The sequence below is a fragment of the Lissotriton helveticus genome, chromosome 9 (assembly GCF_964261635.1).
Source record: "Lissotriton helveticus chromosome 9, aLisHel1.1, whole genome shotgun sequence".
NCBI classification, from domain to species: domain Eukaryota; kingdom Metazoa; phylum Chordata; class Amphibia; order Caudata; family Salamandridae; genus Lissotriton; species Lissotriton helveticus.
In genome coordinates, this window is record NC_136070.1 from 428,355,785 (window position 1) to 428,383,109 (window position 27,325).

A 27,325-nucleotide genomic window follows, 5' to 3' on the forward strand; every position below is an offset into this window, starting at 1 on the left:
ATTTACAATGATAATAGTTCAAAATCTCCCAAATGTTTGACCTATTGCATTGCAAATGCTTGTTTACCTAGCAGCAATGGCTATTTTAAGAGCTCATAAGTGAACCATTGGCAGAATATGGTCCTCGTGGCATTCTCAAAGATGAAATTACTCAGACTATGGAGTGCTTCCGCGCGGATAAAGTGCGCCGCACACACAAACAGAAAATGGAATGGAAATTCCATGGTGGGTTCGCATGTTGCTTGGTTGACGCCATTTATAGAGCACCAAACACTCAAGGGGTCGTTTGTTCCCCTGCAAGTCCTAGCATTCTGGACACTGCAGAATGGGAGAATGCCACCACTTTCTGTGGTGTTCATTTGCGAGAGGATGCTAGGGCGTCCCCCCTGCCCCCCTGCTCCTCACCCTCATAGGTAGATCACCTATTCTGCATGTGGGACCTGGAGTGGAGACTTCCCTGAGGGTAGAGTAGGCTTGTTGCTGGGGAACTTGCTCATCCCCAGAGCTGTGGCCGGCTAATGTTTCATGCAAGTGCAGGATGATGTACCCTTCTAAGCTCGTGTTTAGACAATTTCTACCAGGGAGCATCATCCCTCAGTCAGAATCCTCCTACGCATTCAGGCTACATGCTGCTCCTCAGTGAAGTAACCCTCATGTACCTGCTCACTACTTACTTTATTTTTTCTTTGTCTGTAGGTAAGTAGTAGAGAAAGTGAGCCACCTGTTGGGTCAGTCAACAGATGCAGCACACTTCAGTTTTATGACTTGGCCATTGAAATAAAAATCCTTCTTTTCAGTTAGATGCATGAAGTGTGATGCTATAACTAAAGAGCTAATAGTGTGGGTGGTGAGAGCAATGAAAGATTCAGTACCTTTTATTCCCCCTAAAAACCTTTTTTTAAAACCGAGAGCATGAATGACTGCATACTAAGACCTTTTTTTGGTGTTGGTTGGACGCACACAGAACATGCACCACTTTTTGGTGATACTGCTTGGTTTAAAGTTCACCATTTTGTGTTGCAGAAATAAACGAGGTAGATGCTTTGTGCTAATGTGATTGTTGCTACCTAATTTCCCACGTGTATGGGGGCAAAAAACATTCACAGTAATTAATAAATGTGGTTTTGCATGCATTACTGTAAGACCCCAATAGTGGTAGCAGTGTGTGACATAACGAAATGTAGGATTTTTGCCAATGCTGTGGCAGTCTAAATTAGGCTGTTTAATGTAAAATGTGATCAAGAAGGCTCAGAAATTATTATATTCCATTGTTGTTACATGTCTGGATTATTCTGAATGTTGGTTTAAGTGTGGTGTTTGTGCATATAGTAAAACAGAGTTTTAGGAGATTTGACAAAATGTATGCTAGGTGCAGTGTGGACCATGAGCCCTGCGTATTTACATTGTATCCTTCGGACATAGTTGTTAAAAAAATAGCCTATAAAACACTTTATAAGTTAAAATCATGTCTGCCCTTTGAAGTCACAAAACCAGTGGCGGCCGGCACGGTTCAAGGGAGGAAGGGCAGGAACAGGAGGGAAGTGGGTGTAAAATGTTTTATTTTTTTTAAAGATAGAAATAACTTACCTTCTCGCAGCGTCTGTCCTCCGTAGTCCTTAAATCTAGTCAGAACAGGAAGCACACCCCGGCTCCCCATCGCCAATCGGAACGCTGCAATGCAGCATTGTGATTAATCTGAGCACCGTGGTTTGGCTTTCATGCCCAGTGGGAGCCTGGGCATGTTCTCCACCCAAGCTTCAATACAGCCTGGGTTGAGAACATGCAAAGTGTGCATGAATGTTTGGCCGGCGAAAGATTCATGCACACTTAGAGTGCGCCCACCACTACTCCCTCTGCTCTGAGAGCAGAACAGCCCACCCCGCAAAGCTGCTGCAGCAGTAACAAATAAACGATAATAATGTTGTTATCATTTTTTCTTTCCTACACTGCTGAAAAGCAGTAGGGCGATGCTCCTCCACCTCAGCAGAGGAGCCGCCACTGCACAAAAGGCCAAAACGCCAAATGTGTAAATAGGATAAAGTTAAAGTCACCCCGAGATACTGATGGGTGTTTGCATGGAGCATTTACTAAAACAGTCTTTGACATTTCCTTGTTCTCTACATGAAGCTTGGATCTAACTTGGAGAAGTCACTTCATTGCTCATGGGAGGCAATGGTGCTTTTGTGCCACGTTAATAGGGGACAGACAACTGTATGATATACCACTGCTGCAGCCCTTGCTGCCTCAAATATTACCGTCTTGGTGTCGTTTTAAAATGAGGTGTGAGCAGTGGAAAATGGCCTCAACCATTTGGCCACTGGCTGGTGTTCACCCTTTTAGACTGATATCTGCGATTTTTAGGCGCAGTCTACTTGACCTTTGACTCCTTTCTATGGGTATTCTTGACTTCGTGTGCCTTTTTGCCTTCTTATAGATGCTCTTTCTCCGCATTGGATGTGTCTTAAGGGGATCCATGCTACAACGCTGCCAGCTCATGATGAATATTCATTAATCGGCATATGAGCCCCGATTGGATTTGAGGAGAGGAAGTAAGACAGGGAGCAGCACTTGGTTATAATAGCGCAGTGCACTGCTGTGCTGCAGGTGGTCCAGGCCAGGGCCCTTTTCTCAGTGTGCATATTAATCCTATCGCTGGCCTAAACACACAGGTGCTGTAGACCTGCATACTAATTTCAGGTTTTGTTTTCTCACAGGTGGCGATGCTGCAGAATGAAAGTGTGGAAAAGAACAAAAGCATCCAGATTTTGCACAACCAAATGTGTGGCTTTGAAGTAGAAATAGAAAGGCACAAAGAAATGCTGCGGAACAATGAATCCAAAATACATCAATTACAGGTAAGAATTCCACGGACCTGCAGTAATTTTCTGCTTTTTGGGGAACATATTATCTGCTTGTTCTGGTACAAGGAAATGTTTCGGCAACTGATTTGTTATGGTGTAACACAATGAGCTGATCTCACTGACAAGATTTGGAGACGGCCTCTCCAGAAAGATGGCAACCAGAAAAACGTTTCCAAAGTTATGAAGGGGCAGTTGCAGTCCAGGAGCCTCCGACAGGTGCCACCTTATCCGTTTCCTTTTTTCCTTTGTTAACTTTGTGTATACATGTCACTCTGTGTGTGCATGCGTGTATATTCATTGATTGAAAAACCTTTGTTGGAGATGAGTTATAGTTTGTTTCTTATGCATAGAAAACTTTTAACATATTTAAAAAAAACAGAAATGCCTTTAAAATTACAGTAAAAATTAAAATATGGCTATTAAATAAAACTGCCCCCCCCCCCCGCAGCTAGTTATGTTTATCCAAATATACCATATTTCATGCCCCCACAATGGAAACCATAACTCACACCACAAATGCAGTGATCATGACCTCACCCATGATGTGACAGATGACCTCACAAATGACATTGATGATATCACTTGTGACATTGTTTCCTTAGTTTGGATATGTAATTGTTCTTTAATGATCTTGTGTTAAGTCCAAATTTATTGGTAGAATTTGTATGAGTTGTGGTTAGCGTGGGTAAACAAAAAAAGTCTTTCAGTGGGCATTATCAAAGGTTATTTGCCTACCCTTTTAGCCTTTTTGCGTTTACCGATCCAACTATCCTATTTTAAGCCACATGTTGTGCTGAGGTTTGTTAAAGGTTTGACACACATGTTCAGTCCCAAACCATTTGTGATGCCACTTTGGGATCTTAATTTGGTCCTAACGTTCTATGTGTGCACCCCCTTCGAACCAGTGCATAGCTGATCCCTGCCTCTTCTCACTCTCAAAATCATCTTCTGCACTGCGATCACCTCAGCTCATTGAGTGAGTGAACTCCAGGTTCTCTAAGTGCAGCTGCCTTCACCATCTTTTTTCTGGAAAAACTAGTGTTAAGGACCAGGCTGCTTTTTGCCAAAGTTGTGACTCTTTTTCATATTTGGCAATCAATAACACTCACGACTTTCTTTAACCCACCTCACTCTTCCAAATAGGAAAAGAAACTCCATCAGCTAGACCCCAAAAGAGCCTTAAGATTTTACCTTGATCGTACCAAGAACAATCGGGTGGACAATCTTCTTTTTGTGGGGTTCTCTGTGGCGAAGAAAGCACAGGGTGTGCAGAAAAGGACTCTGTCGAGGTGAATAGTCCTCTGCCTAAAGATGTGTCAGGACACTGGCCCAAAACCAACCTCCAGAAGGCCTGATGGCCCATTCCGCCATGGTGAAGGATGCCACCAGTGCATTGGCACACTACATGTTGGTCCTTGACATCCGGCAGTCCAGGATGTAGGGCATCGGTGCCTTGATAGTCAAGTCAGGCGGGAATGGCATTTTGTCAGTTTGGTTCTGCAGGACTTTTTGTGCTGAGCCCTCTCCACAGACTCTCCCTCCGGGAGGTACTGCTTTAGAATCTATTCTTAATGTGAGGAATCTGCTGTTTGACATATCATTCAGAAGAGCAAGATATTTACATTTGGTAATGCTTTTTCCGGTGGATTCTCTAATTAACCACAGATTCCTCACTGCTCTCCCACCTCCCCGGTGTGTGGACTGGTCTCTACCATCTCAAAAGGGCCCAAATTAGAAATATGCACACTGTGCTAATAACTATTTTGTTGTACACGTCCAAGTGTGGAATTCTTCAAGCAAGAAACTGAGGTCAGTGCGCAGGGGTGGCACTAATATGAGACTTCTCGTCGCCCCTTCGGAGCGCTGCAACGTCAGTGCAGAGCTGCAAGGAGCCACCTAGCGGCACACGGGAGCACTGCTAAAAAGACTTCTAGATCCAGAGTGGCACAGGGGGATAATCATAAGGTAAGTAATTTGCAGTTTCATAGAGTATCCACCAGAAAGAGCATTACAGAAAATGATTAACTTGTTCCTCATGAGAGTAATTAAACTGTGGGAACCCACCCTCCTGTTTTCTCATTTACTCAGTTTTTCAAGGTGACTAAGGGGAGCCAGATACTGTTTGGGGGATACATGACAATATTTGCATAATAGAGCGTTTGTGCGTTTCTAGTGCTTAAAAAACAGATATATTTACTTTGAAAGAAAAAAAAATTCCTGGCATAAAACCACATTGGGTTGTGTACTCTAGACTGCATACAAACACCTAAATAAAAAAATCACACCACTTCAGCCAATTGCCATCATGAGATACTACAAGGTCTTTCATTTATTGCTTTTCTAGCAGCTCTTTTCACTTTTTACATCCATCAGGAATGCTTGCACCAATGGGCAGTGTAATATCAAGCCATTGCTTACAAGTCATACAAAAGGGGGTGGTGATGGACGGAGCATCTGAATCAATCAAACACTCACACCCAGTAAAAAGAGCTGGGTTTAATCCATCACCGTTCTTTAGCCCACTCTGCCACCCCAGTTCAGACATGGCTATATGCAAATCAGTCTGACCCTGTGCCTCATGGGAACAGTCCAGCCCGAACTGCCAAGCCATGTCTTCCCTGGACCAGAAACAAGCTTCCGAGGACCGGTTTCTGGCATTCCAGCCGTCTTCAGCCCTGCTTGCTTGAATCCAGTGGCAAAGTGAGCAAGGGACTCATGTCTGAGCATACCCACAGACGTGAGTCCCTTGCTCTGAAGACGGCTGTAATGCCAGAAACCGGTCCTCGGAAGCTTGTTTCCGGTACAGGGAAGGCATGGCTTGGCAGTTCGGGCTGGACTGTTCCCATGAGGCACAGGGTCAGACTGATTTGCATATAGCCATGTCTGAACTGTCGTGGCAGAGTGGGCTAAAGAACGGTGATGGATCAAACCCAGATCTTTTGACTGGGTGTGAGTGTTTGATTGGTTCAGATGCTCCGTCCATCACCACCCCCTTTTCTACCGCTTTGGCCGCCATAAGTGTGGAAGGGTATGCTCAGACGTGAGTCACTTGCTCACTTTGCACTGGATTCAAGCAAGCTGGGCTGAAGACGGCTGTAATGCCAGAAACCGGTCCTCGGAAGCTTGTTTCCGGCCCAGGGAAGGCATGGCTTGGCAGTTCGGGCTGGACTGTTCCCATGAGTCACAGGGTCAGACTGATTTGCATATAGCCATGTCTGAACTGTGGTGGCAGAGTGGGCTAAAGAATGGTGATGGATCAAACCCAGATCTTTTGACTGGGTGTGAGTGTTTGATTGGTTCAGATGCTCCGTCCTTCACCACCCCCTTTTGTACCGCTTTGACCGCCATAAGTGTGGCAGGGTATGCTCAGACGTGAGTCCCTTGCTCACTTTGCCACTGGATTCAAGCAAGCGCGGCTGAAGACGGCTGTAATGCCAGAAACCTGTCCTCGGAAGCTTGTTTTCGGTCCAGGGAAAGCATGGCTTGGCAGTTCGGGCTGGACTGTTCCCATGAGGCACAGGGTCAGACTGATTTGCATATAGCCATGTCTGAACTGTGGTGGCAGAGTGGGCTAAAGAACAGTGATGGATCAAACTCAGATCTTTTGACTGGGTGTGAGTGTTTGATTGGTTCAGATGCTCCGTCCATCACCACCCCCTTTTGTATTGCTTACAAGTCAGCGAGAAATGAGGACCAGGTGAGATGTGACACCCTCCACTGAGAACTGTTGTTGAATGTCATATGACACTTTCAGCCTCATTTATTATTATCTTTAGTCAGCAAATAAAATGCCATAAAAGTACAAATAAAACACAATAAAACAACATAGTTTTAGAGTAAAATTCCAATTCGTTATACTTGGCTGTAGTGCGGTAAAAAGGGGGAAAACATGAGGAAAAAGTGTGTTCAGGCATCGCAATTTTTTCTCACATGTAACCATTTCCAAACCAGTGGAGAAACGGTGTTAAAACTGCGCTTAAAATGTGCCGGACTAGCGTAGAGGTTCGAGAAAAATGTGATGAAAGCGTGGTTTATTGTCCCACTTTTTTATCGCACTTTTTCCTTCTAAAGATTTTCCCTTTTGTGCCAGGAAGGTGGAGGGGAGCAACTAAAAGGCCACCAGGACTGACTTGACAGTTTTGGATCAGAAATATTGTTTTAATACGTTAAAAAGCGTTTTTTTAAATTCTACTTCAAATAGTAAACCACTGCAAAATGATGGACCGGTCGACCAAACAGCTGAGGCCCAATCATCTCACCAAGGAAGCAATTATTTGCTCCGTCGCAGCTTGCTTGACCGGCATGGCTTGAAGCCACCTATGCCGGTAACTAAAGACCCAGCTCTGATGGCAAAGAAAAAACTCCAGACACAGCCTCAAAATATACTGGCTCAAAAGGGAAGTGTCTTCCTGCATGATAAAAAAAATTCAAAAAATACATAAATTAATGCAGGCATACTTGCACTTGCTGGATATGGAAACTGCATGCAGCCTACATAGAGAAAAAGAGAGAGTGGCAACTGGGCATGACTGGTTTGGTCGGCCCTGGGGCCGAACAAACAGTCAGCACCCAAGACAATGGGCTAGCCATGCCTCCCCTGCACTCGAGCAGGAACGCCTACCTGTCCGCCCCCGACCAGGCACTTCTGCTTTTTCGCTGTGCGAGAAGCAGAAACATGAAATGATAGGTTTACCATTGTATGTTTCTGCTTCTCGCACTGCGAGAAAGCAGTGAGGCAACACCCCAACGCCTCATGGAAGAGCCGCCACTGAAAGTTTCACACCAAGAATGACTCAAATACGATAACATTTCTCATGTAAATCGTTTATCTAAGCCTCAATTTGAATGGTCAAGAAACACAAATCACATTTAAGTTTTGTTTGTAGAAACAATTTAGTACAATTAGTCAGTTACACAATGTCATTCAGATTTGATAAAATAGACAATTGCTGATTACCTAAGGGAAAACAGATAGAGAAAACATAGGTAAAAGTCAAATTCAGCATTTAGGTTATACAAACCAAAATATGCAGAGTTGAAGTGTAAGGAATCACAAGAATGAGTCCATCAACTCTCCAGTCGAAGAGTTATACCTGCACACTAGACCAGCCGGTAAGGTACAGGTTGGGTCAGATCAGAAAGTTCAGTTCAAATTGGTTCGACATAAATAAGAAATCAAAGTTCAGTCCGACAGCATGCCAGGCAGGGAAATTGTAAATGATGACCAGCCCTGGCTCCTGCTCCATGGGGGCAATTACACTTCCAGACGTTCTCTGTTTACCCCTACGATGTATCCGTTCCATCGTACTTTTTGGTTTCCATTGGTTGTCCACAGTGGGCTGCTCATGCTGTGATCAATACCTTAGTAAGAAATCCAGAAACATTAAGTAATCCTTTTGCCTAGTCCTCAGGAAGCTTGTTTCAGGTCCAGGGAGGACCTGGCTTGGCAGTTCGGGCTGGACTGTTCCCACAAGGAATAGGGTCAAGACTAATGTGCATATGACTGGGTCCAAACTAGGGTGGTGTGGTGAGCAAAAGAATTATGGATTTAACCCAGATCCTTGTGACTGGGGGTGAATGTTTGCATTGTCCAGCATTCTATCCATCAATTGTTTCTTTTGCACTAGTCCTCAATTCCAACAACTTTATAATTTGCATCCTCCCCTCGGAAGGAAGAAAATACATTTGTTCACTGTCTGTCCGCTTTCAGATGCTCTCTCTACGTTTGCAGTTGTATTGATACATTTCTGTCAAAAGTGTTACTGAATCAGAGAAGGACCTATTGTTCATAAGCAAGAAAAAAAACTCAGCGTCTGAAATGACTACTTCAGCTAGATTCTGCTTTTTGAACAAGGATAAAGAAACATTTGAGGGCTACATGAAAATTTGTTAAATCATTACCACATTATGATCAATATATGTGTTAATATGAATAATTCTCTTTTCTTAGTAAATTCACTCATTATTATTTTCTCCAAAAGTTACATGTCAATATTAGTTACTACTAATAAAACGATTCACACTTTCAAAACAGATATGCGTCACTTTGTGATTCACGTTTATTTTCGCATATTATTAAAATAAAACTGAAAATCTTGTAAATATCAAGCATCTTTTAACTAAACATTTTCATCGTTTTCAAGTGTTTCATTAGGTAAGCATTTTTTCCATGTGTCAAGTTAGGAAATCCGCAGCACATTTTCTAAGTTACCCACGTTTGATTTCCTAAACGCTTGTTTACATTGCTTAAAGAAATAACTGTTTTTTTCTCTTTTTATTTACGTTTTTCGCAGTATCATGTTTCCGAACACTTCTGCATGCTTTTACGATGCAGTAAAAGATTCTCATGTTTTTCATCTTCAACCATTTTGCACATTTTTACCAAGGTTATTTGTCGTAATTTCAGATAATGGCGAGAATTTATAGAGGCAACCGTATTAAACTTTTACGCTCCATCACTAGTTCTTTACGGGCCTCTTCTGTCTGCATATTTACAGACTGAAACTCATAAGTGACACTGTGAATCAGTACCAGAGACAGCAAAACAAAGCCACAGGATGGATAGAGCACAGGGGGGCAAGTATAATGGGCGCAGGGAGAAGGGGAGAAACAGCCTGCGAGATAGCAAGGCGTGAGAAGGAAGGAATAAAGTGCGAAATGAAAGAAGGGCGTAAGGAAAGAAGAATGGGTGGATGGGAAAATGAGAGAATGGCGGAAAGAAGGTTCGAGGATAGATGAAAGGAAGGAAGGAGAAAGAGGAGAAAAGTATGGGGTGTAAAAGGAAGAAAAGAGTGGCAGAAGGAAGGGAAAAGTGAAAGAGAGAAGCATGCAGGGTGGAGGAGGAACGATGGATGGAAGAAACTTTTCTAGGGTGGTTCGTGCTTTCACACACCACCTTTAGCGGTATGGCTCAAGGTGAGGGTGGTGTATAAATGTTCTGTTTGCTCCTCGATGGGGCACATGTTCCTTGGTTACGTCATGCCTTGGCGCCTGCGCTGCAGCCCTGCGAGCCGTTGATTATCAGCCCGATAATAGCCCCTCCGGTCGCCCCACAGCTGTGGCTGCAAATAAGGTTTTATTTTTGAAAGGGAGTCTCTGTGGCCCGGTAACCGGAGTAGCGGCGGTGGCGCGGTCTCCTTTCTTCGGCCCAGGAGACTTGGCACACTTACTTGTCCAGTCAGAGGGAATTCTAAACGGGGTTTTGCGTAATGCTAAGTATGGATCGTATGGCCCCAACAAACCGCTTCGGTCATTAGCAATGACGCACTGGGAATAGTCCGGAGGTGAGTCACGGGGGTATGATGTCAGGGGTATACTTGTAACACCCGATGAACCCGTGGGCACAACCTGGCAGCCTGGTAATAGTGCAAGTGACAAAACGTGTGGACGCACCACGTATTTGTAAATAACTGCGTCATATATATATTTAAAAGAACCATGTGCTTCAGCGTGTCCGCTTCCTGTTCTGGTTACTTTTACAAAGATTCCAGATTTATGTACAATAATATATTTTTTTTTCTCAAAGCACTCGCTTCCTTATTCTCGCTTAACATAAAAAGAGTCCCTACTCTGCGATGCTCATTTTGTTGACCTCGGAAGAATGAAACACCGAGCCCACTTGATACATGAGTTGCAGGCAGCAGGTGAATGAACCCAACCAGGCTACATTGCGCAAGTAAACAGAAGGCCATTCATTTCCCTAGGCTTTGAATTATTGTTTTGATGGTCCAGTTAACCATCTTTCTAAGTATTCCATTCAGTTTTAAATTGCTCTTATTTCCCTGTATGTGTTTGTTGTTACTCTCCTTTACTAAAATAGTACATTGATTGGACCCTCGCTAATTGTCATGTCAGTGGTTGTTTGGCAGAGACTTTGACCGTTGCTTGCTGAAAATCTGTGAGCGGGAAAGAGCGAGTTGAAGGCAGCGGATGCCCGCCCGCTGCTGTGTGTGGCCCGGACTCCATTATCGGTAAGTGCCGGAAGCCGGACGTGAGCCTTCAAAAACAACCGTAGCAGGTGCTCGCTGTGTGCCATGTATGGCGCAGCCCTGGCTTTTTAACCCGACCTGACGAAAACCGTGAAGTACTTATTACTCTGAATGCAGGCTTGTGTAAAACACAAGTGCTTCTATTCGCTTCCACCCGCAAACGTCGAAAAAGCATGACCGGGGCCCTTGACCCCCTGTAGAATAAAACTCACTTAGGTTTTCTGGGTATCCACAATTAAGATATGCATGAGGAAACTGCCATCCCAAGAATTTCATTGGAGATTATTTGCACCCTTATGGGCCATTGAGAAAACCCTGCTGGATTTTTTTATTCGATGACTCAAGCCGTGCACCATACCTTCTCCCTGCTGTTGCCGCCTCCCCGGGAGGGGTTCCTTCATCACCAGCAAAGCCGCCACTGAGGGGACATTGTCGGCAGGATCGCGCCGCACGGGACTCCAGGGACCAGGAGCCCGTGCGTGCTTGCACCTGCGGGGAGGCCCGCCCCCAGCTCACCGGGCGCAGAAAACTGCTCGCCGGACCCGCTGGCGCGGGTCCCGCGTCGTGCACCATACCTTCTCCCTGCTGTTGCCGCCGCCCCGGGAGGGGTTCCTTCATCACCAGCAAAGCCGCCACTGAGGGGACATTGTCGGCAGGATCGCGCCGCACGGGACTCCAGGGACCAGGAGCCCGTGCGTGCTTGCACCTGCGGGGAGGCCCGCCCCCAGCTCACCGGGCTATATTACCATATCCGGGTCCCGCAGCGCGGGACGCGCGCGGGTGGCGCCGGACTAAGCCCGGGCAAAGGGCGGGCCCTCTGAAGGCCGGATAAGGACGGGACGGGCCACCCCCTTTTTCTGCCACATTGAAGGTCTACTATCAGGAAGGTAAAGACCCCCTCTAACCGATTGGTCTCCATATTTGTGGACTTGTTCATATATTGCCGCCCTATATCCCTCTATCATCATGACCTCCAAGGGGGACCATTCAACTAGCGTAGAAGGCATTGGGCAAATGTTCTCCCTGTTAGACGAGTTAAACGGCCTATTTAAAACCAACTATGCTACATTGGAAACTCCCCCTCCGCCCAAAAGTGTTAGTACACTACTAGACAAGGCTAAACTCCTAGATCCCCCCACATTATTTAACAAAACCTGCAGCCCGAACACTCAAAGTATTGAACCCCCTCAGGTCCCATCTGTGAAAAGTAAATATAACGGTGTCAATCAAGGTGGAAACGACCCCAAAATCCAAAAATTGTGCCTAAACTCATCCACTGCTAATTCCTTAATGACACCAGCGATTGCTGAGCACCCAGATGCCATAACACCTCCTCCCCACCTGCACATACTACCCCTTATTGAACAACTGGTTAGCTCCTTGATAGCTCCGTTGTTAGAAAAAATAAACTTGCTAGGGGATAGGCTCTCTGGATTAGAGAAAGCCATCAAGTCAAACCTGCTGGCTGACAAATGTAGTGACACATCCAACCGCCCTAAGTCACCTCCTACTCACCTAGGCCCTAAACCATTTGTGCAGGATAAAAGGTGTCAAATTCAACCAACTGGCCCTAGTGCATCAGGGGAAAAAATAGCTAAATACCCCGCTAAAATCTCCCTTCCCCAGTTGACCGCACCTAGAGTAGTTCACAACAAAGCTAATTCTATCCATTTACCACCGGAAGCGGCCCCATACGTGTGCATCCTTGCGGGTGGTACCTGCTCTTCCATCTGGAAAAACTGAGATACAACATGACTTAGTTAATAAAAACCAAATTCTGGCTGTCAAAAAATAGGCCACTGTCTTGTAATTTATACAGAGCAATAAGGAGTGTCAGAAGGGTGGGCTGGTTGGGCTCCCGTCCTAAAGATGTTGCTGGGGACTTGGTACTTGTGAGATTTAGAGACAGAAATATTGTCCCTTACTTGAAAACTTGGCCGCCTCAAGTAAGAGACGGCCCAATATCCATATGGGACTTAAATGACTTCTATCCCAAAATTCCGTGTTTTCCTCCTCTTCCGAAATCATACCCCATGTGGCAGGATTCACAAAATGCATCATGAATTTTTGGGGAAATACCTGGACATGTAACAATGACTAACCACGAACTCCAATGACTAACCACGAACTCCTCTGATACTTGGAGTGGAATAGAATTTTTATGACTGGGACCCTGCCTTACTGTATCTTGGTCTCCTAAAGTGTTTTTACTATAATCTGGATTGTAATTTGTATGTATTATGAACTTTTATGGTTTTGTATCACAAAAACCGAATAAAGTATATTTGACTTTGACTTTGACTCAAGCCAATCCCAACCGTGATGTAACCAGTTTCAGCTATGCGAATTACACTTGTTTTTGTGTTAAAAACAAGCAGCAGCATAGCAGTACAACACTGGTGGATCTGCTACTGATCGAAGAGCCAGTGTAGAAGCGGAGTCGGTCGTTGAGGTATGCTGGCCCGGCGTTGTGTATGGCTTTGTGTGCGTGGATGAGGAGTTTGAAGGTGATCCTCTTGTTGACGGGGAGCCAGTGTAATCCTCATAGGTGGGGTGTGATGTGGCTGCGTCGGGGGATGTCGAGGATCAGTCGTGCCGAGACGTTCTGGATGCGTTGCAACCGTCTCAGGAGCTTGGTTGTTGTTCCTGCGTAGAGGGCGTTCCCGTAGTCCAGTCTGCTGGTGACGAGGGCCTAGGTGACGGTTTTCCTTGTGTCGGAGGGGATCCATTTGAAGATCCTGTGGAGCATTCGGAGGGTGTTGAAGCCGGATGCAGAGACGGCGTTGACTTGCTTGGTCATGGAGAGCGCGGAGTCGAGGATGACTCCCAGATTGCGAGCATGGTCGGTGGGTTCCGAGGCTGTTCCTAGCGATGTGGCAATGGGCTCCTGACACCCCTCGACCCCGTCCCAACTTGACCACATGCTCAATAGCTGTGCTGGTGCAGTACAGAATGGGGCCTGTATATACTTTGCATAGCTATGGCGCGGCCTTATTCCACCAGGCCACGTTCATCTTTTCCTTGCTTGTTTCCGCTACCAGGACTTTGCATGCTGGGAATCGAACATCGAAAATGATATCTCTTCAGAATTCTGTTTTCTGGCCACTAATATGTATAGATTTTGGTTGTAACAGTACATTGAAATATCCTGTTCAACTTTGTGTTATTAAAACAATGAATGGAGAAACAATTTACCTCCACAACACAGTGTAAATGAAAGGGATAAGGAATGTATGTATGTAAGAGTAGTAGTAAGTCTGATGATTGTAAAGTAGGTTATTTATATAATATATATTTTCATTGTCAAATATTACCCCTAAAGACATAGTGATACTGTGCTTCACAGATTAAATAGATTTTCTCATTTTTGCATCAATAAGACAGTATTGCTCTGCATTTGTTTGTGCCCTCCTCAACCAGATTTTACACCCACTTGCCTGAGATCTCATTTTGAAATTTATCGATATTATCCCTTCTTTGGGCAAGCCATCTTGTTGCAGGGTACCCCTTCTTTTTCTCAATTTATTGAACACCATTCTGGAATACAAAGTTCTTTTTACTTAAAAATCCAGGAATGGCTCAAGATGTTGTTCACGACATGACGCTATGTGATACACTTAAAGGGATTATGCACTGATTTTCACTCCGTGTTGTGACCTCACACCAGTTGATAACAACTCTTCTTATGCCTCCCCTCCAACTCAGTAGCAACCGCAGGCCACAGTGGTCCCCAAGAGAGAAAACCAATATTTAAGTAAGTGCCATTTGATAAGCTCACAAAGTCCACTTGGCATGACCTCATAGATGTCCACTGACTTTCCAAATAGTTCTCAGTTCCTTTTCAGATAGGAGTCTGTTTCAGCTTGTGATTGTATGTTTCAGAAATTATCTTCTGGACTGTCTTGATTTAGATGGGTGTGTTGTATTCATTTAGGTATGGGCGCATGTTTTTGGTGTAATGTGGAGGACTTAACTACTTGCTTACAAAGCTTGTCGGTCAGTAAAAATGACTACTACCCGAAAAACAGACATGTATGTATGTGTGGCATTTAGTTGGCGGTGAGTTTTTGGTGATTGTCAGCAATATGGTGTATATATGTTGCATGGGATACGCTTTTGGGGTTCTGTCTAAGGATCTTTTGGAGGACAGGGTGTGCTAGATTAAGGTCGGAAGCCTAGTTTTTTAAAGTGGAGAGCGCAGTGCAGCAGCAAACTTGAACTGCGTGGTGGGTGGAGTATGGAAGGGTTTGCAGAGGGATGAAGACAGGGGACCACGGCATTGCTCTTTCTAGTGTCACCCTGGCACACACAGGATGCAATTGCAGCTAGAGATAGGATAGCACAAAGTGAGGGCTTGTTTGGCTTGGAGCTAGAGAATCTGAGAATATGTACTCAAAATTAGCTTCTCCTTGGTATCCGTCAATAGTCAAAATAAATTCCTTGAACTGGTTGATCTTTGGTCCAACTGTTAATAATGTCTCTTTTTTGTAATTGTGCACTACATCATTTCCACTATGACTAGGCCTGTGCTATATAAATCAGTTTAAGTAGAAAACAAATTATATTGTAACCTTCGTGTGTCATCACATCTTGTAGAATGCTAAAAGAGGAAGCTGCGGTGCATAGGTTGAAACAAGGCATAAGATAGCATGCAGACCATGTAGAATTGTAATTGATTGTATTATTTGCCATGTAGGGCATAGTCTTTGTGTTTCCACCCAACTGAACTCAGAGAAAACAGAGGTTCTCATCCTCAGCTCCACCCCCTCCGCTTGGGATGACACCTGGTAGCCCCCCACTCTCAGACACCCACCCACCCTGACAGACCATGCACGTAAACTCGGTATCCTACTGGACTCATTGCTCACTATGAATCGCCAGATCAATGCTGTCTCTTCCTCATGCTTCAACACCCTCCGCATACTACGCAAAACATTCAAATAGATAACCCAATACTCTAGGCAAACCGTCACTCACGCCCTCATCACCAGCAGACTCGACTATGGCAACGCCCTCTACTCCGGAATCAACAAACAAATTCTCTGCAAACTCCAGACTGTTCAGAACTCCGCGGCCAGACTAATCCTCATATCCAACAGCACAACCACATCACCCAACACCTCTGCGACCTCCACTGCCTCCCTGTCAAAAGAAGAATAACTTTCAAGCTGTTCACACACGCCTTTAAGGCCCTCCACAACATCGGACCACAGTACCTCAACAACCGTCTCTCTTTCTGTACCCACAAGAGAAACCTCTGCTCATCTGACCTTGCCCTAGCCACTGTTCCATGCTTCTAAAGGAACAGAGCTGGTGGAAGGTCATACTCCTACCTCGCGGCCAAGACCTGGAACGGCCTCCCCTCCCCTCCACCGAAGCCCGACACTGCACCAATTCAGGAAAGACCTCAAGACATGGCTCTTTGAATTACCCCAACAGAGCTGCATACACTCCTACGTGCCTTGAGACTTTAACGGGTGAGTAGTGTGCTCTCCAAACCCTGATTAATTGATTGATTGGTGATCACTGGTCTCTTTACTCCCTCTCTGCTCGCAGCACCCTAAAGGTTTTCCCCAGTTCATGAGAAAGGGAAAGTGATACCAGTCAATAAGCTGAAGAACAATATAACATTTATTTTCGTATTCAAATTAGTTTAGGCCATTCTTAAGTGTTTGACACCCAATAGATTTGCTTGGCTCTCTTACACTGAACCACTGAACCACCTGTCCCTGGTTCCTGCTGTGATCTCCCTGTGACACTAGGCAGGAGAGTTCATTGTAAGTGCTGTCACTCTGAAGAAGCCCTGTTATAAGGCTGTCCTGCATCCTGTAGACGTTTGTCAGCCAACTTTTTTGGGACAGATTTCTGTTGCATGAAATCTTGCCATTTGTTTCTGTGAAGGAGTGTTTTATTGCTTTAAGTGTTTGCTTTGCCTTGGGGCTCGGTTAGATAGAACAATAATTGAATTACAGTAATGCGCAGTTTCTTCTGTGAAGCAGCGGAGCCAGTCCCTGAAGTACTGTATCTGTAAACTGCAGCGATGAATGGTGAAGGAAATTATTCAGACTTGCAGCCTTCAGACCCCATATAAATTAAATGATGAGCATGCAACGCACTAAGAAACAGGTCAAGTCAGAGGAAATTTGCATTGGATGTCAAACCTGGCTGCCTGGATTACACACATAAGGAAATATTGAAGGAAATAAATCAATGGCTCTCCGTCACTATATTAGACTGCAAATGTGTACGATTTGCAAAAAATGAACCTATCTTTCTGTTTTTGCCTTCTTAGTCAAGACAGTCAAAATGGGAACTCTGAAGTTGGTCTCTGCATGTAGTCTGCTCGTTTGCCACAGTAGTCCTTATATGTAGTGCAGAGAACTTTGAACTTAATTCTCCTGGGATTGGCAACAGAGTGCTTTCAGAGCTGGTTTTATATGGTAACACTCAACAGTGTAGGCCTGATTGTGGAGCCATAGTAGCCTAATCCTACCAGCCGATTACTTTGGGAGCCTGTGTAAATGACGTTCCAGTCGTCAAAGCTTGCTATCACCAGGGCTCTCAAACATCAGTTTGGACAAGCAGGTCAATTCTACAGAGTAAGGAGAGTTGTAAGACGATGATCCTTGTGATCACATTGCCTTGGGAAGGAAGTAGTGATCAAATGGAGTAAAACTCATGTGTTCTGCCCTCCAAGCTGCTTGGCTGAAGCTATTCATAGGTTGGGAAGCTAATCAAGCCCTAATGAGTCAGGGTTGTTTGTTTAACTGCTTCTAGGCGTGATATGTAGTAACACAAAAAATCAAGAGTAAGAACTGCTGCGATGAAGAGTTATGGCGGCCCATCAACCAGGCTGACATCGTTCACTGGCGCGGAAGGCCTTCATTGACGGATACAAGGAGAGAAAATAAGACTTTGAGCTGATATCAACAGGTCCAAGAATGAAAACCTCTGAGCCCCTGTCGGGTAGGTGAAAGCTGGCTTTCTGACGTGGCCGAGGGACATACTTCTAGATCTCGAAGCATACTGGAGTATAGCATAAATCTTTCCCTGAGTGACAAGTGAGGGGCTCAGACATACTTGGGCACTGAACACAACAGTTTAAAATCATGCACTTAGTAATTTGGAAGCCGTGACCCTTCCAAAGAGCAAACATGCCATGTGAAACAGTTTGTCTTTTTTTGCCTTTAGAATGATGTACCTTGCTGCATGTTGGACTTGTTGAAGGTGATACATCTGAAACATTAATAGGGATTTATACGCTCGAGTGTAACTGCTGTTGAGGATTTAGCAATAGATCCTCGGTTTTCATGCCATTCAATTTGACTGTTGGTTACAGCTCCCTATATTTTAAAGTTGAAAGGAGAAAAGTTGTGAAAGAGACCAAGGAAAGGTCTCCATTTCACCCCTGAAATTCATTGTGAATCATTGATTTATTTTTATTTTTTAGGACTGATGTTGAATACTTTCTTCACTATTAGGGACGTTCAGGGATATCCCTGACCTTGGCTTCTGGCTCTAACAGTAGGCTCACAATTGGCCTTTTTGAAATATTTTTCCTCATTTACACCTTACAATATATCACAGAGTTTCCACATTTTAATAATCCCATATTGTCACATTCTGAAACATTTAAATAATTCTTCAGAGCTACAATATATCAATTTAAAGCATTATAAAGTGTCAGTAGTTTAGCATTACGTAATGATGGTTGCACATAATTTCCTAAACTTTTTGGTAAGTTTAAACCTCAAAATGTCATCCCGTCCTCATGAATGGGTGTCAACCTTTTCTAGTGTTAGGACATTATCTGTTTCTGTCTGCTTATTTTGTTGATGGTATCCGGGCCCCTCTTCTCTCTTCATACATTCAAATACTGATGATGTGTACCATTGGCTCTGTCTTGAAGTTAGAACCTATACACGCATAAACCCCGTCCTAACTTATGTTTGGTCCACCAACAAGCCTGACGGCTCTTTGTGACTCGAGTTCAATCCACCCAGGCACATTGGTTGACTTAGCATTGCTTCTCACACTCTTCCAAATGCTTTAGGTACTTCCATACTTCTCCTTTTACAGCATGGAGCTCCACCTTCGGCATCCGTTGATTGATTCTGTATCTGCCAATACCGTGATGCTTTTGATGTTGTAGCAAACCTGAAGATGGACACTGCATTCGACATCACAGTTATAATATTGCCTCAGTTCACCTGTTACAACCAAATACTATTTTTAGGCATATCACCTAGTGCCTTTACCTAGATATTTTCCCCAAATTTGTATTTTGACTGTTCATCTTAGTGAGATTTTGCTTATAACAACCCAAGTCGACTTGTAGTGTTTTTCTGAAATCCTTATTTTATGTATACAGTCTAATTTCCGAAAACATTTTCCCCTCTGTGACTTGTCAACAGCATACATCTACTGGATGTTAATTGTTATTTTTTTTACAAATACCCACATGCCTTTTCACACCTTTTTGTTCAATTTTTAAACCACTTGTGCATACGTTTTTTCTCCTTTCTCATTACACTTTTGTCTCAGGCATGCGTGGTGCAATAAATCACCTGTTTGGTTCAGGCCGCAATTACAGGTTAATGATTTGTATTAAGCTGCTTTCAATGTGTAACACTTGACACCCAATGGGAGCATATTGAAATTTTCCTTATGCAATTAAGCACAGATGTACCAAAACTGGATGCTTTCCAAATGCATTTAAAATCGAGGCAGGTGACAATTTTGCTTTCAACACAAATTTCAAATGTGAAGTTTAATTCTTTAAGCAGACTGAAACTGAAAGCCTTTTCGTTTCAGAAGGAAGTGGCCTTGACATCTTCACAGGAGATGTTTGATCTTCAAGTTGCAAGGTCTTCCTCTGAGATGCAGTTGCTACTTTGCACCAATCTCCCACCCCATTTTGGGGAGTTAGTGCACCGCATTTTTAACATTTCTAATCCTGCGGGGACTGCACACTTTTTTTAAAGTCAATTGGCTCCGGGTTGGTTAGTAACATCCAGACAGTCTTCGGAGTTAGTCCGTCTTTCATACACTCTGTGCTGGGGAACATTTTTAGAGGCTTACCGCTTTTGCTGTTTCTAATTGTTGGGACACTGATTTTATTCTATTTGCTCCGCAATGGATTTTCCGCCATGCGCCCAAATGGGGATGGCACTATCACATGTGCTACAGTGTCGTGAGAGAATGATACAGACTTTTGGAGTTCCCTTGCTTCAAGAACTTAATGACACCTGGTTCTTGTCCTTTCGGCCTGTCTGGCCACACTGTGTACAGGCCGTATTCCGTTGTCAGCTGTGCACTTTCAAGTGTGTCCTGGATATATTCTTGGGAGTGCAACCGGTCCAATCTATGGACATTATGCTACTGGTGGGTCCCCTAAAGATGCACCTGTACAGACGCCCTGTTCGATTTCCTTCACTTTACTGGATATATGCTTGGGGGATGAAACTGGTTACATCTACAGACATTACCCTACTGTTGGGTCCCCTAAAGACTCACCTGTATAGATACCCTGTGTGATTGCCTTCACTTCAGAATGCATATTATGAGCCTTCCTGGGATGCTTCAGCTCTTGGTGACATGGATCCTGGCTCGTCCTCACCAGATGCACTACTGGCCATCACTCCTTCAGCGGCTGCTGAGGAGGTTGGATTTGAACATGTTTGTTCCATTGAACTAGCAAGAGGGGTGTCAAGGGAACAGTCATCTATGGATGCTAGGAATAGCGATGTTTCGTCTACTCCTCAGAACATTTAAACAATCTGGCAGTTTCGAGCAGTCGAGTATTTTTTTTTAATCCAGCTATGGTTTAATTCACAAAATTGCTTTTAGAAATGAAGTGTTAATTAATTAGTACTTTTTCGATTTACTTTTTTAACATGCAATTTGTCTTTCTGTAAGCTTTTAGTATTAAAGAAGCACAATGCTTTACGGTTTTAAGTTTTATATTGACACTATATTTTTAGCATACATTCTAGGAAGATTATTATTCATCTTATGTCCAAGAAGTCTGTGCCTTGTGGTCACATTAAGGCCCAGGCAGGAACCCCGCCATTTTGCATGCTTCCGTTTAAACTTGCTATCTTTGCTTGAACATTGAAACTTGACACACTCTTTGCTTGTGTGCTCGTATGGCTCATGTTCCATGAAATGTACACATCTTTGTAGGCATATTATCAGAGCCTTGAACATTCTGTACGAAAGCTAAAGTTCACTGCACAAAATAATGTTGTTTATTGTTGTTTGCTCGGCGACAGCTCTGTCAGGGTAGAACCAATAATGGCAGCCTGACTGGGACTTCGGCATGGCAACATGGGTAATGTTTAGTATATAAACAACATCACTCCTTTGTTTAGTTAAAGGAGCATTTCGCTGGCACTGTGAGGTCACCCCATGCCGGAATTCCAGCCCAGCTGATTCCTGTTTTCCTCCTGTGAGGGATGAAGCCCAGCTGTCCACCAAGAAGGGCTCCCTGGTCACACTTACCCACAGGTAACGGGGAAGTTATATCACCCTTCAGGGAAACTGGCAGATTCGCCCACCCTTGGCACACTAGGAGAAATAGCACTAGGTAGGACTGCAAAATATACCAGTACCTATATGAGAGCATATATTCTCTGGAACAGCATAATGGTTGAATTGTTTATCTTCGTCACCATTCTCGTAATGCTGATCACACTATTCTGTATCCTTCTATTAATTATTGCAGTGCACGTATTTTACAAAAGAATCCTAATGCTTCAATACATATTGAAACGCCATGTTGTGTATTTCATGTATTTCTCTTTGGGCATGCATGAGTTACCAAACAAAAGGCTTCTAGGCCTGTTACTGTGCTTTTCTTGGGGAGTCAGTGTTGTCATGTTCTGAGGTTGCACATTTCACCTGTCACCTTGCAAGGTTAGTGGTACAGATGGTGCACTGTAAGCTAGCAGGACTAAGGCCAACATATCCTGATGGTGTGCGTAGAATCAGCCCTGCAGTTTGATGTTCATGTTGTCCAACAAATCCACAGTTTTACTGAGAAAGTATAAGCCATACAGCACTACTTGCTTCATTATATTAGATGCACTAGCTACCCACCTCAGTTTCAATCTTACACCAGATGGGGTTTCCCAGAGGATCTTGTCTTTATTTCTTATCCTTGTATGCATTTGATCATCTTGTTTGCCAGTAAAGGTCTCCCTAATAGTTGCTTCATATTTATTAAGCAATTCAACCTAGTTTGTCCAGAAGGTTATAAACGCTCTAGTGCACTTCTCATCCCTAAAGTATTTTTGAGCATACCAACAACACAAATGTTCCCCCACCAGTCACAGAGATCTAATTGCCATTTCAGATGGACCATTCCACTTTAGCTTCCAAAATTGTTAAAGTTATCTTTTTACTAGTGGCTGAATAAAGGACTTGATCCAAATATCTTTAAAGCTATTATTAAGGTCAGTTCAGTTTAGAAATAAAAAAATGTTAATTAGTTGTTATTATTTTGTCAGTTTAAGCTCATCCACTTTTGACAGACAGATTCATATTTCTAGATTTTCCCATTGGCGTGCTAGACGCAAGGCCTGAGTCCTGGACCAGGCAGTGACTGCCAGCAGCATCTGTGGTGGGTACTCTCTTTCACCACTGGTGTTGCATGATCTGGAACCCTGACGCATTCCTAGTGGAGAATCAAGATATCTTCATTATACACTTATACACTCTTCAAACGTAATGAGTGCAAAGAGATGATCCATTACGAGAGTTGGAAGAAGGTATACAATCAAGATACTGAATGACAGAAGTGATTGCGCACTCTGCACTCAGTGACCAGTCAGAGCTGTAGCTTTTAAAAACAAGCATTGACAAAGTTAATCTGTATGCCTTTAATGTATGTAAAAGGTATCCACAAATGCTGTTTACATGTATTGCATGAACTAATGCTGTTTATCAGATTAAAGGCAACCTTATCGGCTGCCAGTACAGGGAAAAAGTAGCAAAATGATTGCTTTCTTTATAGTAGGCATACATGATATGAAGAATGAATGTGACAGAGTGATGATTGAGGTTACTTTTCAGATGTAAAATAGTCCCTCATGCACTGTAATGGAGGCACTTCTCGAAAGGTGGAATGATACACAAAAGAGTAGTACATCACTGTGTGGAACCAAAGTCTACTTTATGTATATTTTAGTGGATTGCAGACAGCAACTCTGGCATGCAAGACCTTATGGGTCTTTAATTTACACATAGGAAAGGAGCCATTTAAAAATAAAGAACAACACAGAACTCTAGAATGTCCTAACACCTTTTGGGGAAGTGATGTGACCACACAACCAGACCTTTTCGTTGCTATTTACAGCAGAGGACTAAGGGTTGAAAGGTTGATCTGGCTCAGCATTTTGAAATTCTCAACTCCGCTTGTAAAACCTCAGCTCGAGAATTTACAAAAGCATTTTTTTAAATAATCTGAGTCAAAGGGGCAGAGGATCCAGGTAGAATGATGCAGTGAATAAAGTCTGCTTTTACATGGCTTATATTTACATGCTTCTAAGTGTAAGCAGCGACAACTCAATGGGTTTGGCGCAAAGTTGCTGATAATCCGAACTATGTTCTAAAAATCAGTTCACTCAAAAACCCACCACTCAGATTCACCCAGAGATCTATCTTAAGTCAAAAAGGATGGATTAGGGTGCCAAGATAGTGGTCACCCACATTTTTCATGTCTGATTAAAGCCCCACTGGGCATTAGGATCGGTTGTGAGATACTGGATGTTGTTTAGGTGGGAGAGCAGTCACTGTCCCTGCTGGTGTTGGATATTATTAGGCGGAGCGTACGAATTGGGCAAGCAAACAAAAGTATGCCACCCAGAGGCATTATTCTTCACATGAAGCTGACCTTTATCAGTCAGTATTTGCAGTTGCTGGAGGCACCATTGGATTCTGGGATACCCCGTGTATGCACTAGTTCACTTCTTGGAGCTGAGGTGAAAATTGTGGTCTAACCGGAATTTAAGATTGTAGTATTTTTAGTACTGTATGTACTGAAGAAGTTGTTTAAGTGGTTCTCAAATGAGGGCAACTAGTGTTGGACCAGGCAAAATTGCTCATTCCTCAACTTTCTTATTGCAACTTGTAAACTGCATCTTTAGTTAACTTTTTTAATTTGAAGTTAATTAGATCTCAAGTTCACAAAATGCACTAGTTCAATGAAAACACAGGGCTAAATGCTTAGCTATGCTTAGCTATGAAGTATTGCACATTTGAATCCAGCTGCGTGATTGCTAATACACATGGCATTACCTACCGCTATTGAGTTTTGCAGTGGAAAATCTGGTAATCTTATTACTGCAAGGTTTTGCATATGTTCCTGCGCATTTGCCACCAGTGTTTTGCTGCTGGTTTTTGAAGGTTTTATTCCTTCCTATAATGTGATTTTGGAACGTATTTATCATATAACACTTACTATACCTAATGAGGTGTTGAAGAGCTTAGCTTCAAGTAGCAAGCTACCCCGGTGTCATGTAGTTTCCACCAATCAACAGGAACTGCGCTTATGCGGATGACATAAACTTAGGATGGTGCCAGACTGATTCCATGCACCCCCATAGGATGTGTTGTCCCTTGGACCAACTAGCTTGTAGTGCCACCCTTAGCCCCCCTAAACCTGAACAGGGAACAAACAGTTCTGTCAACCACTGAACATGACAACTGTTCCCTCAGGAACTGTATGACAGACTTTAAGCTTTCGCTCAGTCACTCATGCTTTCTTTTGCTCAGAGAAATATACAAAGAATACATGGGGGGGGGGGGCGTTTTCAATATATATTGAACCATAGTGATTATTGTGTAGAAAAAATGGGCTGCGTTGATTAACAGACAGAAGCAGATAAAAGTCATAAGTGTCAACACTGAGAATAAAACAAACAGTTCCACCATCTTGTTGAGACAGGTTTTTTATGCATGCATATATAAGATTATAACAATCAAGCGTACCCCTACGATCCCAAATCTAACCTACATGTCAAGGGTGTAAATATATGGTCTGCGAAGAAAACCCTGTTCTGGATGATCTAAACCCTTTACCTGGTGGGTAAGAGTATATGTCGCCGTCTTGATCACGAACTGGACACCCCTCACGAAGATGTCAGTCAGCTACTTGGCAAAAGCTTCAGCACGCAGGGACCCCTCAAGACCAGCAGAAGTGTCTCCTCTGATTACGTTAGGAAACAGAAGGCTATATTTAGAAAATGGCATCCTTGCCTTGGGCCGAGATGGTTATTGGGCAACCATTGTTTGTGTTAGGTAGCTGTGTCGCCATATGGATGTAATAATAAACACATTTGTATTTTGCCCATGAGAGGCCGTCCATTAATGCCAAGGCAGTGTGATTGTATTCTCATGAAGTGTTCTGTGTCAGCAAGGTCGATGTTTAAGCAAAGGATTTGTGTACATGCAAGAATGATACTAATTCCTACCGGGCCTAACTCGGGCACCTGACACCGGAACCCAATGTTAGTGTTGTTTTAGTTGTACTTCGCAGGTTAATTAGTTTAATTCTTGTACATTCAAAACTAGTGCATTTACTCCAGTTTTAGAGTTCAGATAAGATTTGTTAATGGGAAGGAGTAATTTGAGCTAATGTTAGTTGGATGAATAGGCAGACTGAGAGTAAAGGGTGAGGTGCGGTTATGATAGTCCATTGTAATTTTGTAAATTTGATGTTAACAATTACCTGTGTTTTTCCACATATATTCCATATAGAGGGTAATCGATGGACAAACGGAAAAACTGAAGGACCTGGACAAAGAAATCCGTCTTTTACGCCAGTCTGGGGAGGAAGCGGACAACATGAAAAGCAGTGTGGAATCTATTCAGATACGAGTGACGCAGCTAGAAAGTGTCAGTAAAACCGCTGCTTCCCGCAATTCAGGTCAGTAATGGGATTTCTCTTTCTCTTTAGCATGGTTATCCTTGAAGTGAATATTTCTGCTTGTCTATTCTGATTAGTTACTTCTTTAAAACATACAACACCCTCTAGTGCTAAGAAAAGAGTTGAAAAGTCTTAAGCTTCAAATAGTGCAAGCCAGGAAGTCCGTGCAGTGTACGGTTCAACCCCATACTTGGATCGTATCATGAACATAGTTCACTTGTGCAAAAATGCGTTTGAACACATGTTGGCACACATGTAGCCAGTGCTGGCTTTAGGGTGGTGCGACCATTGTCATCACACCGAGTGCCAACCTGGAGGGGGCGTCCATTGCACGACAGGCAGAGACGAGATAAGAGGAGCCTGCAGAGATTGTTCAGGGGATGATAACAAATGCATGATAACTCTGGTGGTTAATGCGCTTGATAGAGATATCTGTGATTTGTCTAGTCACAGTTTGACTAATGATAAAGTAGCATAGAGGGTCAATGTTTTCACTCCAAAGCAAAACATGCAACACGCAGATCACAGATGTGTATTTTATGTAGATAGCTCAGTGTGTTACTTCTTTTGTCGCGGAGATCCTTTTGTTACTTGGAGTATATAAGTTACAAACCTTTTAATATAGCATGTTAAGCAATAAACTCGCATCAAAGCGCTGCATGCAAATTGCAAACATAAATTTAGAATCAAATTGTTTTCCCTCAATCTTTCGTTATTGTAAGATTGCTAAAAAGGGATTCTTTGTGCAATGATACAGTTTTATTAGTGTGATACCCCCAATCATTGTGCTATGTTTCAAAGCTTGGGTTTGTGTGGTGGATTTAACAACACTTTAAGCCTGGTGTACATCACAAAAAGTGACGCAAAACTGGTGCAAAGTGTTGTTTTAGGGTTTACTTTCCAGCAAAAATCCTGACTTGCTTTGGAAAATAGTCCTGAAGTAGCACAAAGTAGCACTATGCACTACTGTGCATCAAGAAGTGGTACCATGGGTGGGACATGGACATTCTCTTTCATCCGCCCATGGGGTTTCAACGATAATCCCTATCTGTTAACTTTGTTAGAATGAGATTTGCATCAAAAAATTACACCTCCTTGAGTCAAGTGTAAAATTGGAGCTAAATGTTTTTCACCAGTCCCTTCTAACTTTGCATTTTTGCTGTACCGTAAAGCACACATCCAAAACTGTAAAAGCTTTAAACTTTGTTGAAGCATAGAATTGTGTGCTGGAAGGGTAACCTTGAAGTATAAAACCTATGCTAGACATCACGCACACATCCTTGCACCATGGTGGAAGTGTGTGCATTGGCGCAAGGCAGCCCAAGGTATGCCATTACTAAGGAGAGAGCAACTGCACTGTATATTAGTAGATATGGTGCTGCTGTGATCGAATCCCTTTTTAAGACAACATAGAGCAAGAGCTTTGGTTAGGACACTGTTTAAAAACTTAATAAATCTGTTCCTTTGTTCATCCAGATCAAGCACTCTTAACATATAATGCCTACCAGTATGGATGATGTGACTCCTACACTTTATAGTCCTGATTG

The 27,325-nt window shown here is 43.3% G+C and overlaps 1 protein-coding gene across 3 annotated transcripts in view; it reads left to right on the forward strand.

The window, feature by feature from the left end:
* The window catches only part of TRAF3 (TNF receptor associated factor 3), a 554,449-nt gene that overhangs the window by 515,828 nt on the left and 11,296 nt on the right, over positions 1-27,325 (forward strand). For all 3 annotated transcript variants that reach the window (XM_078660220.1, XM_078660221.1, XM_078660222.1), the window contains exons 9-10: positions 2,715-2,855; positions 25,610-25,778. In XM_078660220.1, coding sequence (XP_078516346.1) covers positions 2,715-2,855; positions 25,610-25,778 — 310 coding nt within the window. The remainder of the gene's footprint in view (positions 1-2,714; positions 2,856-25,609; positions 25,779-27,325) is intronic.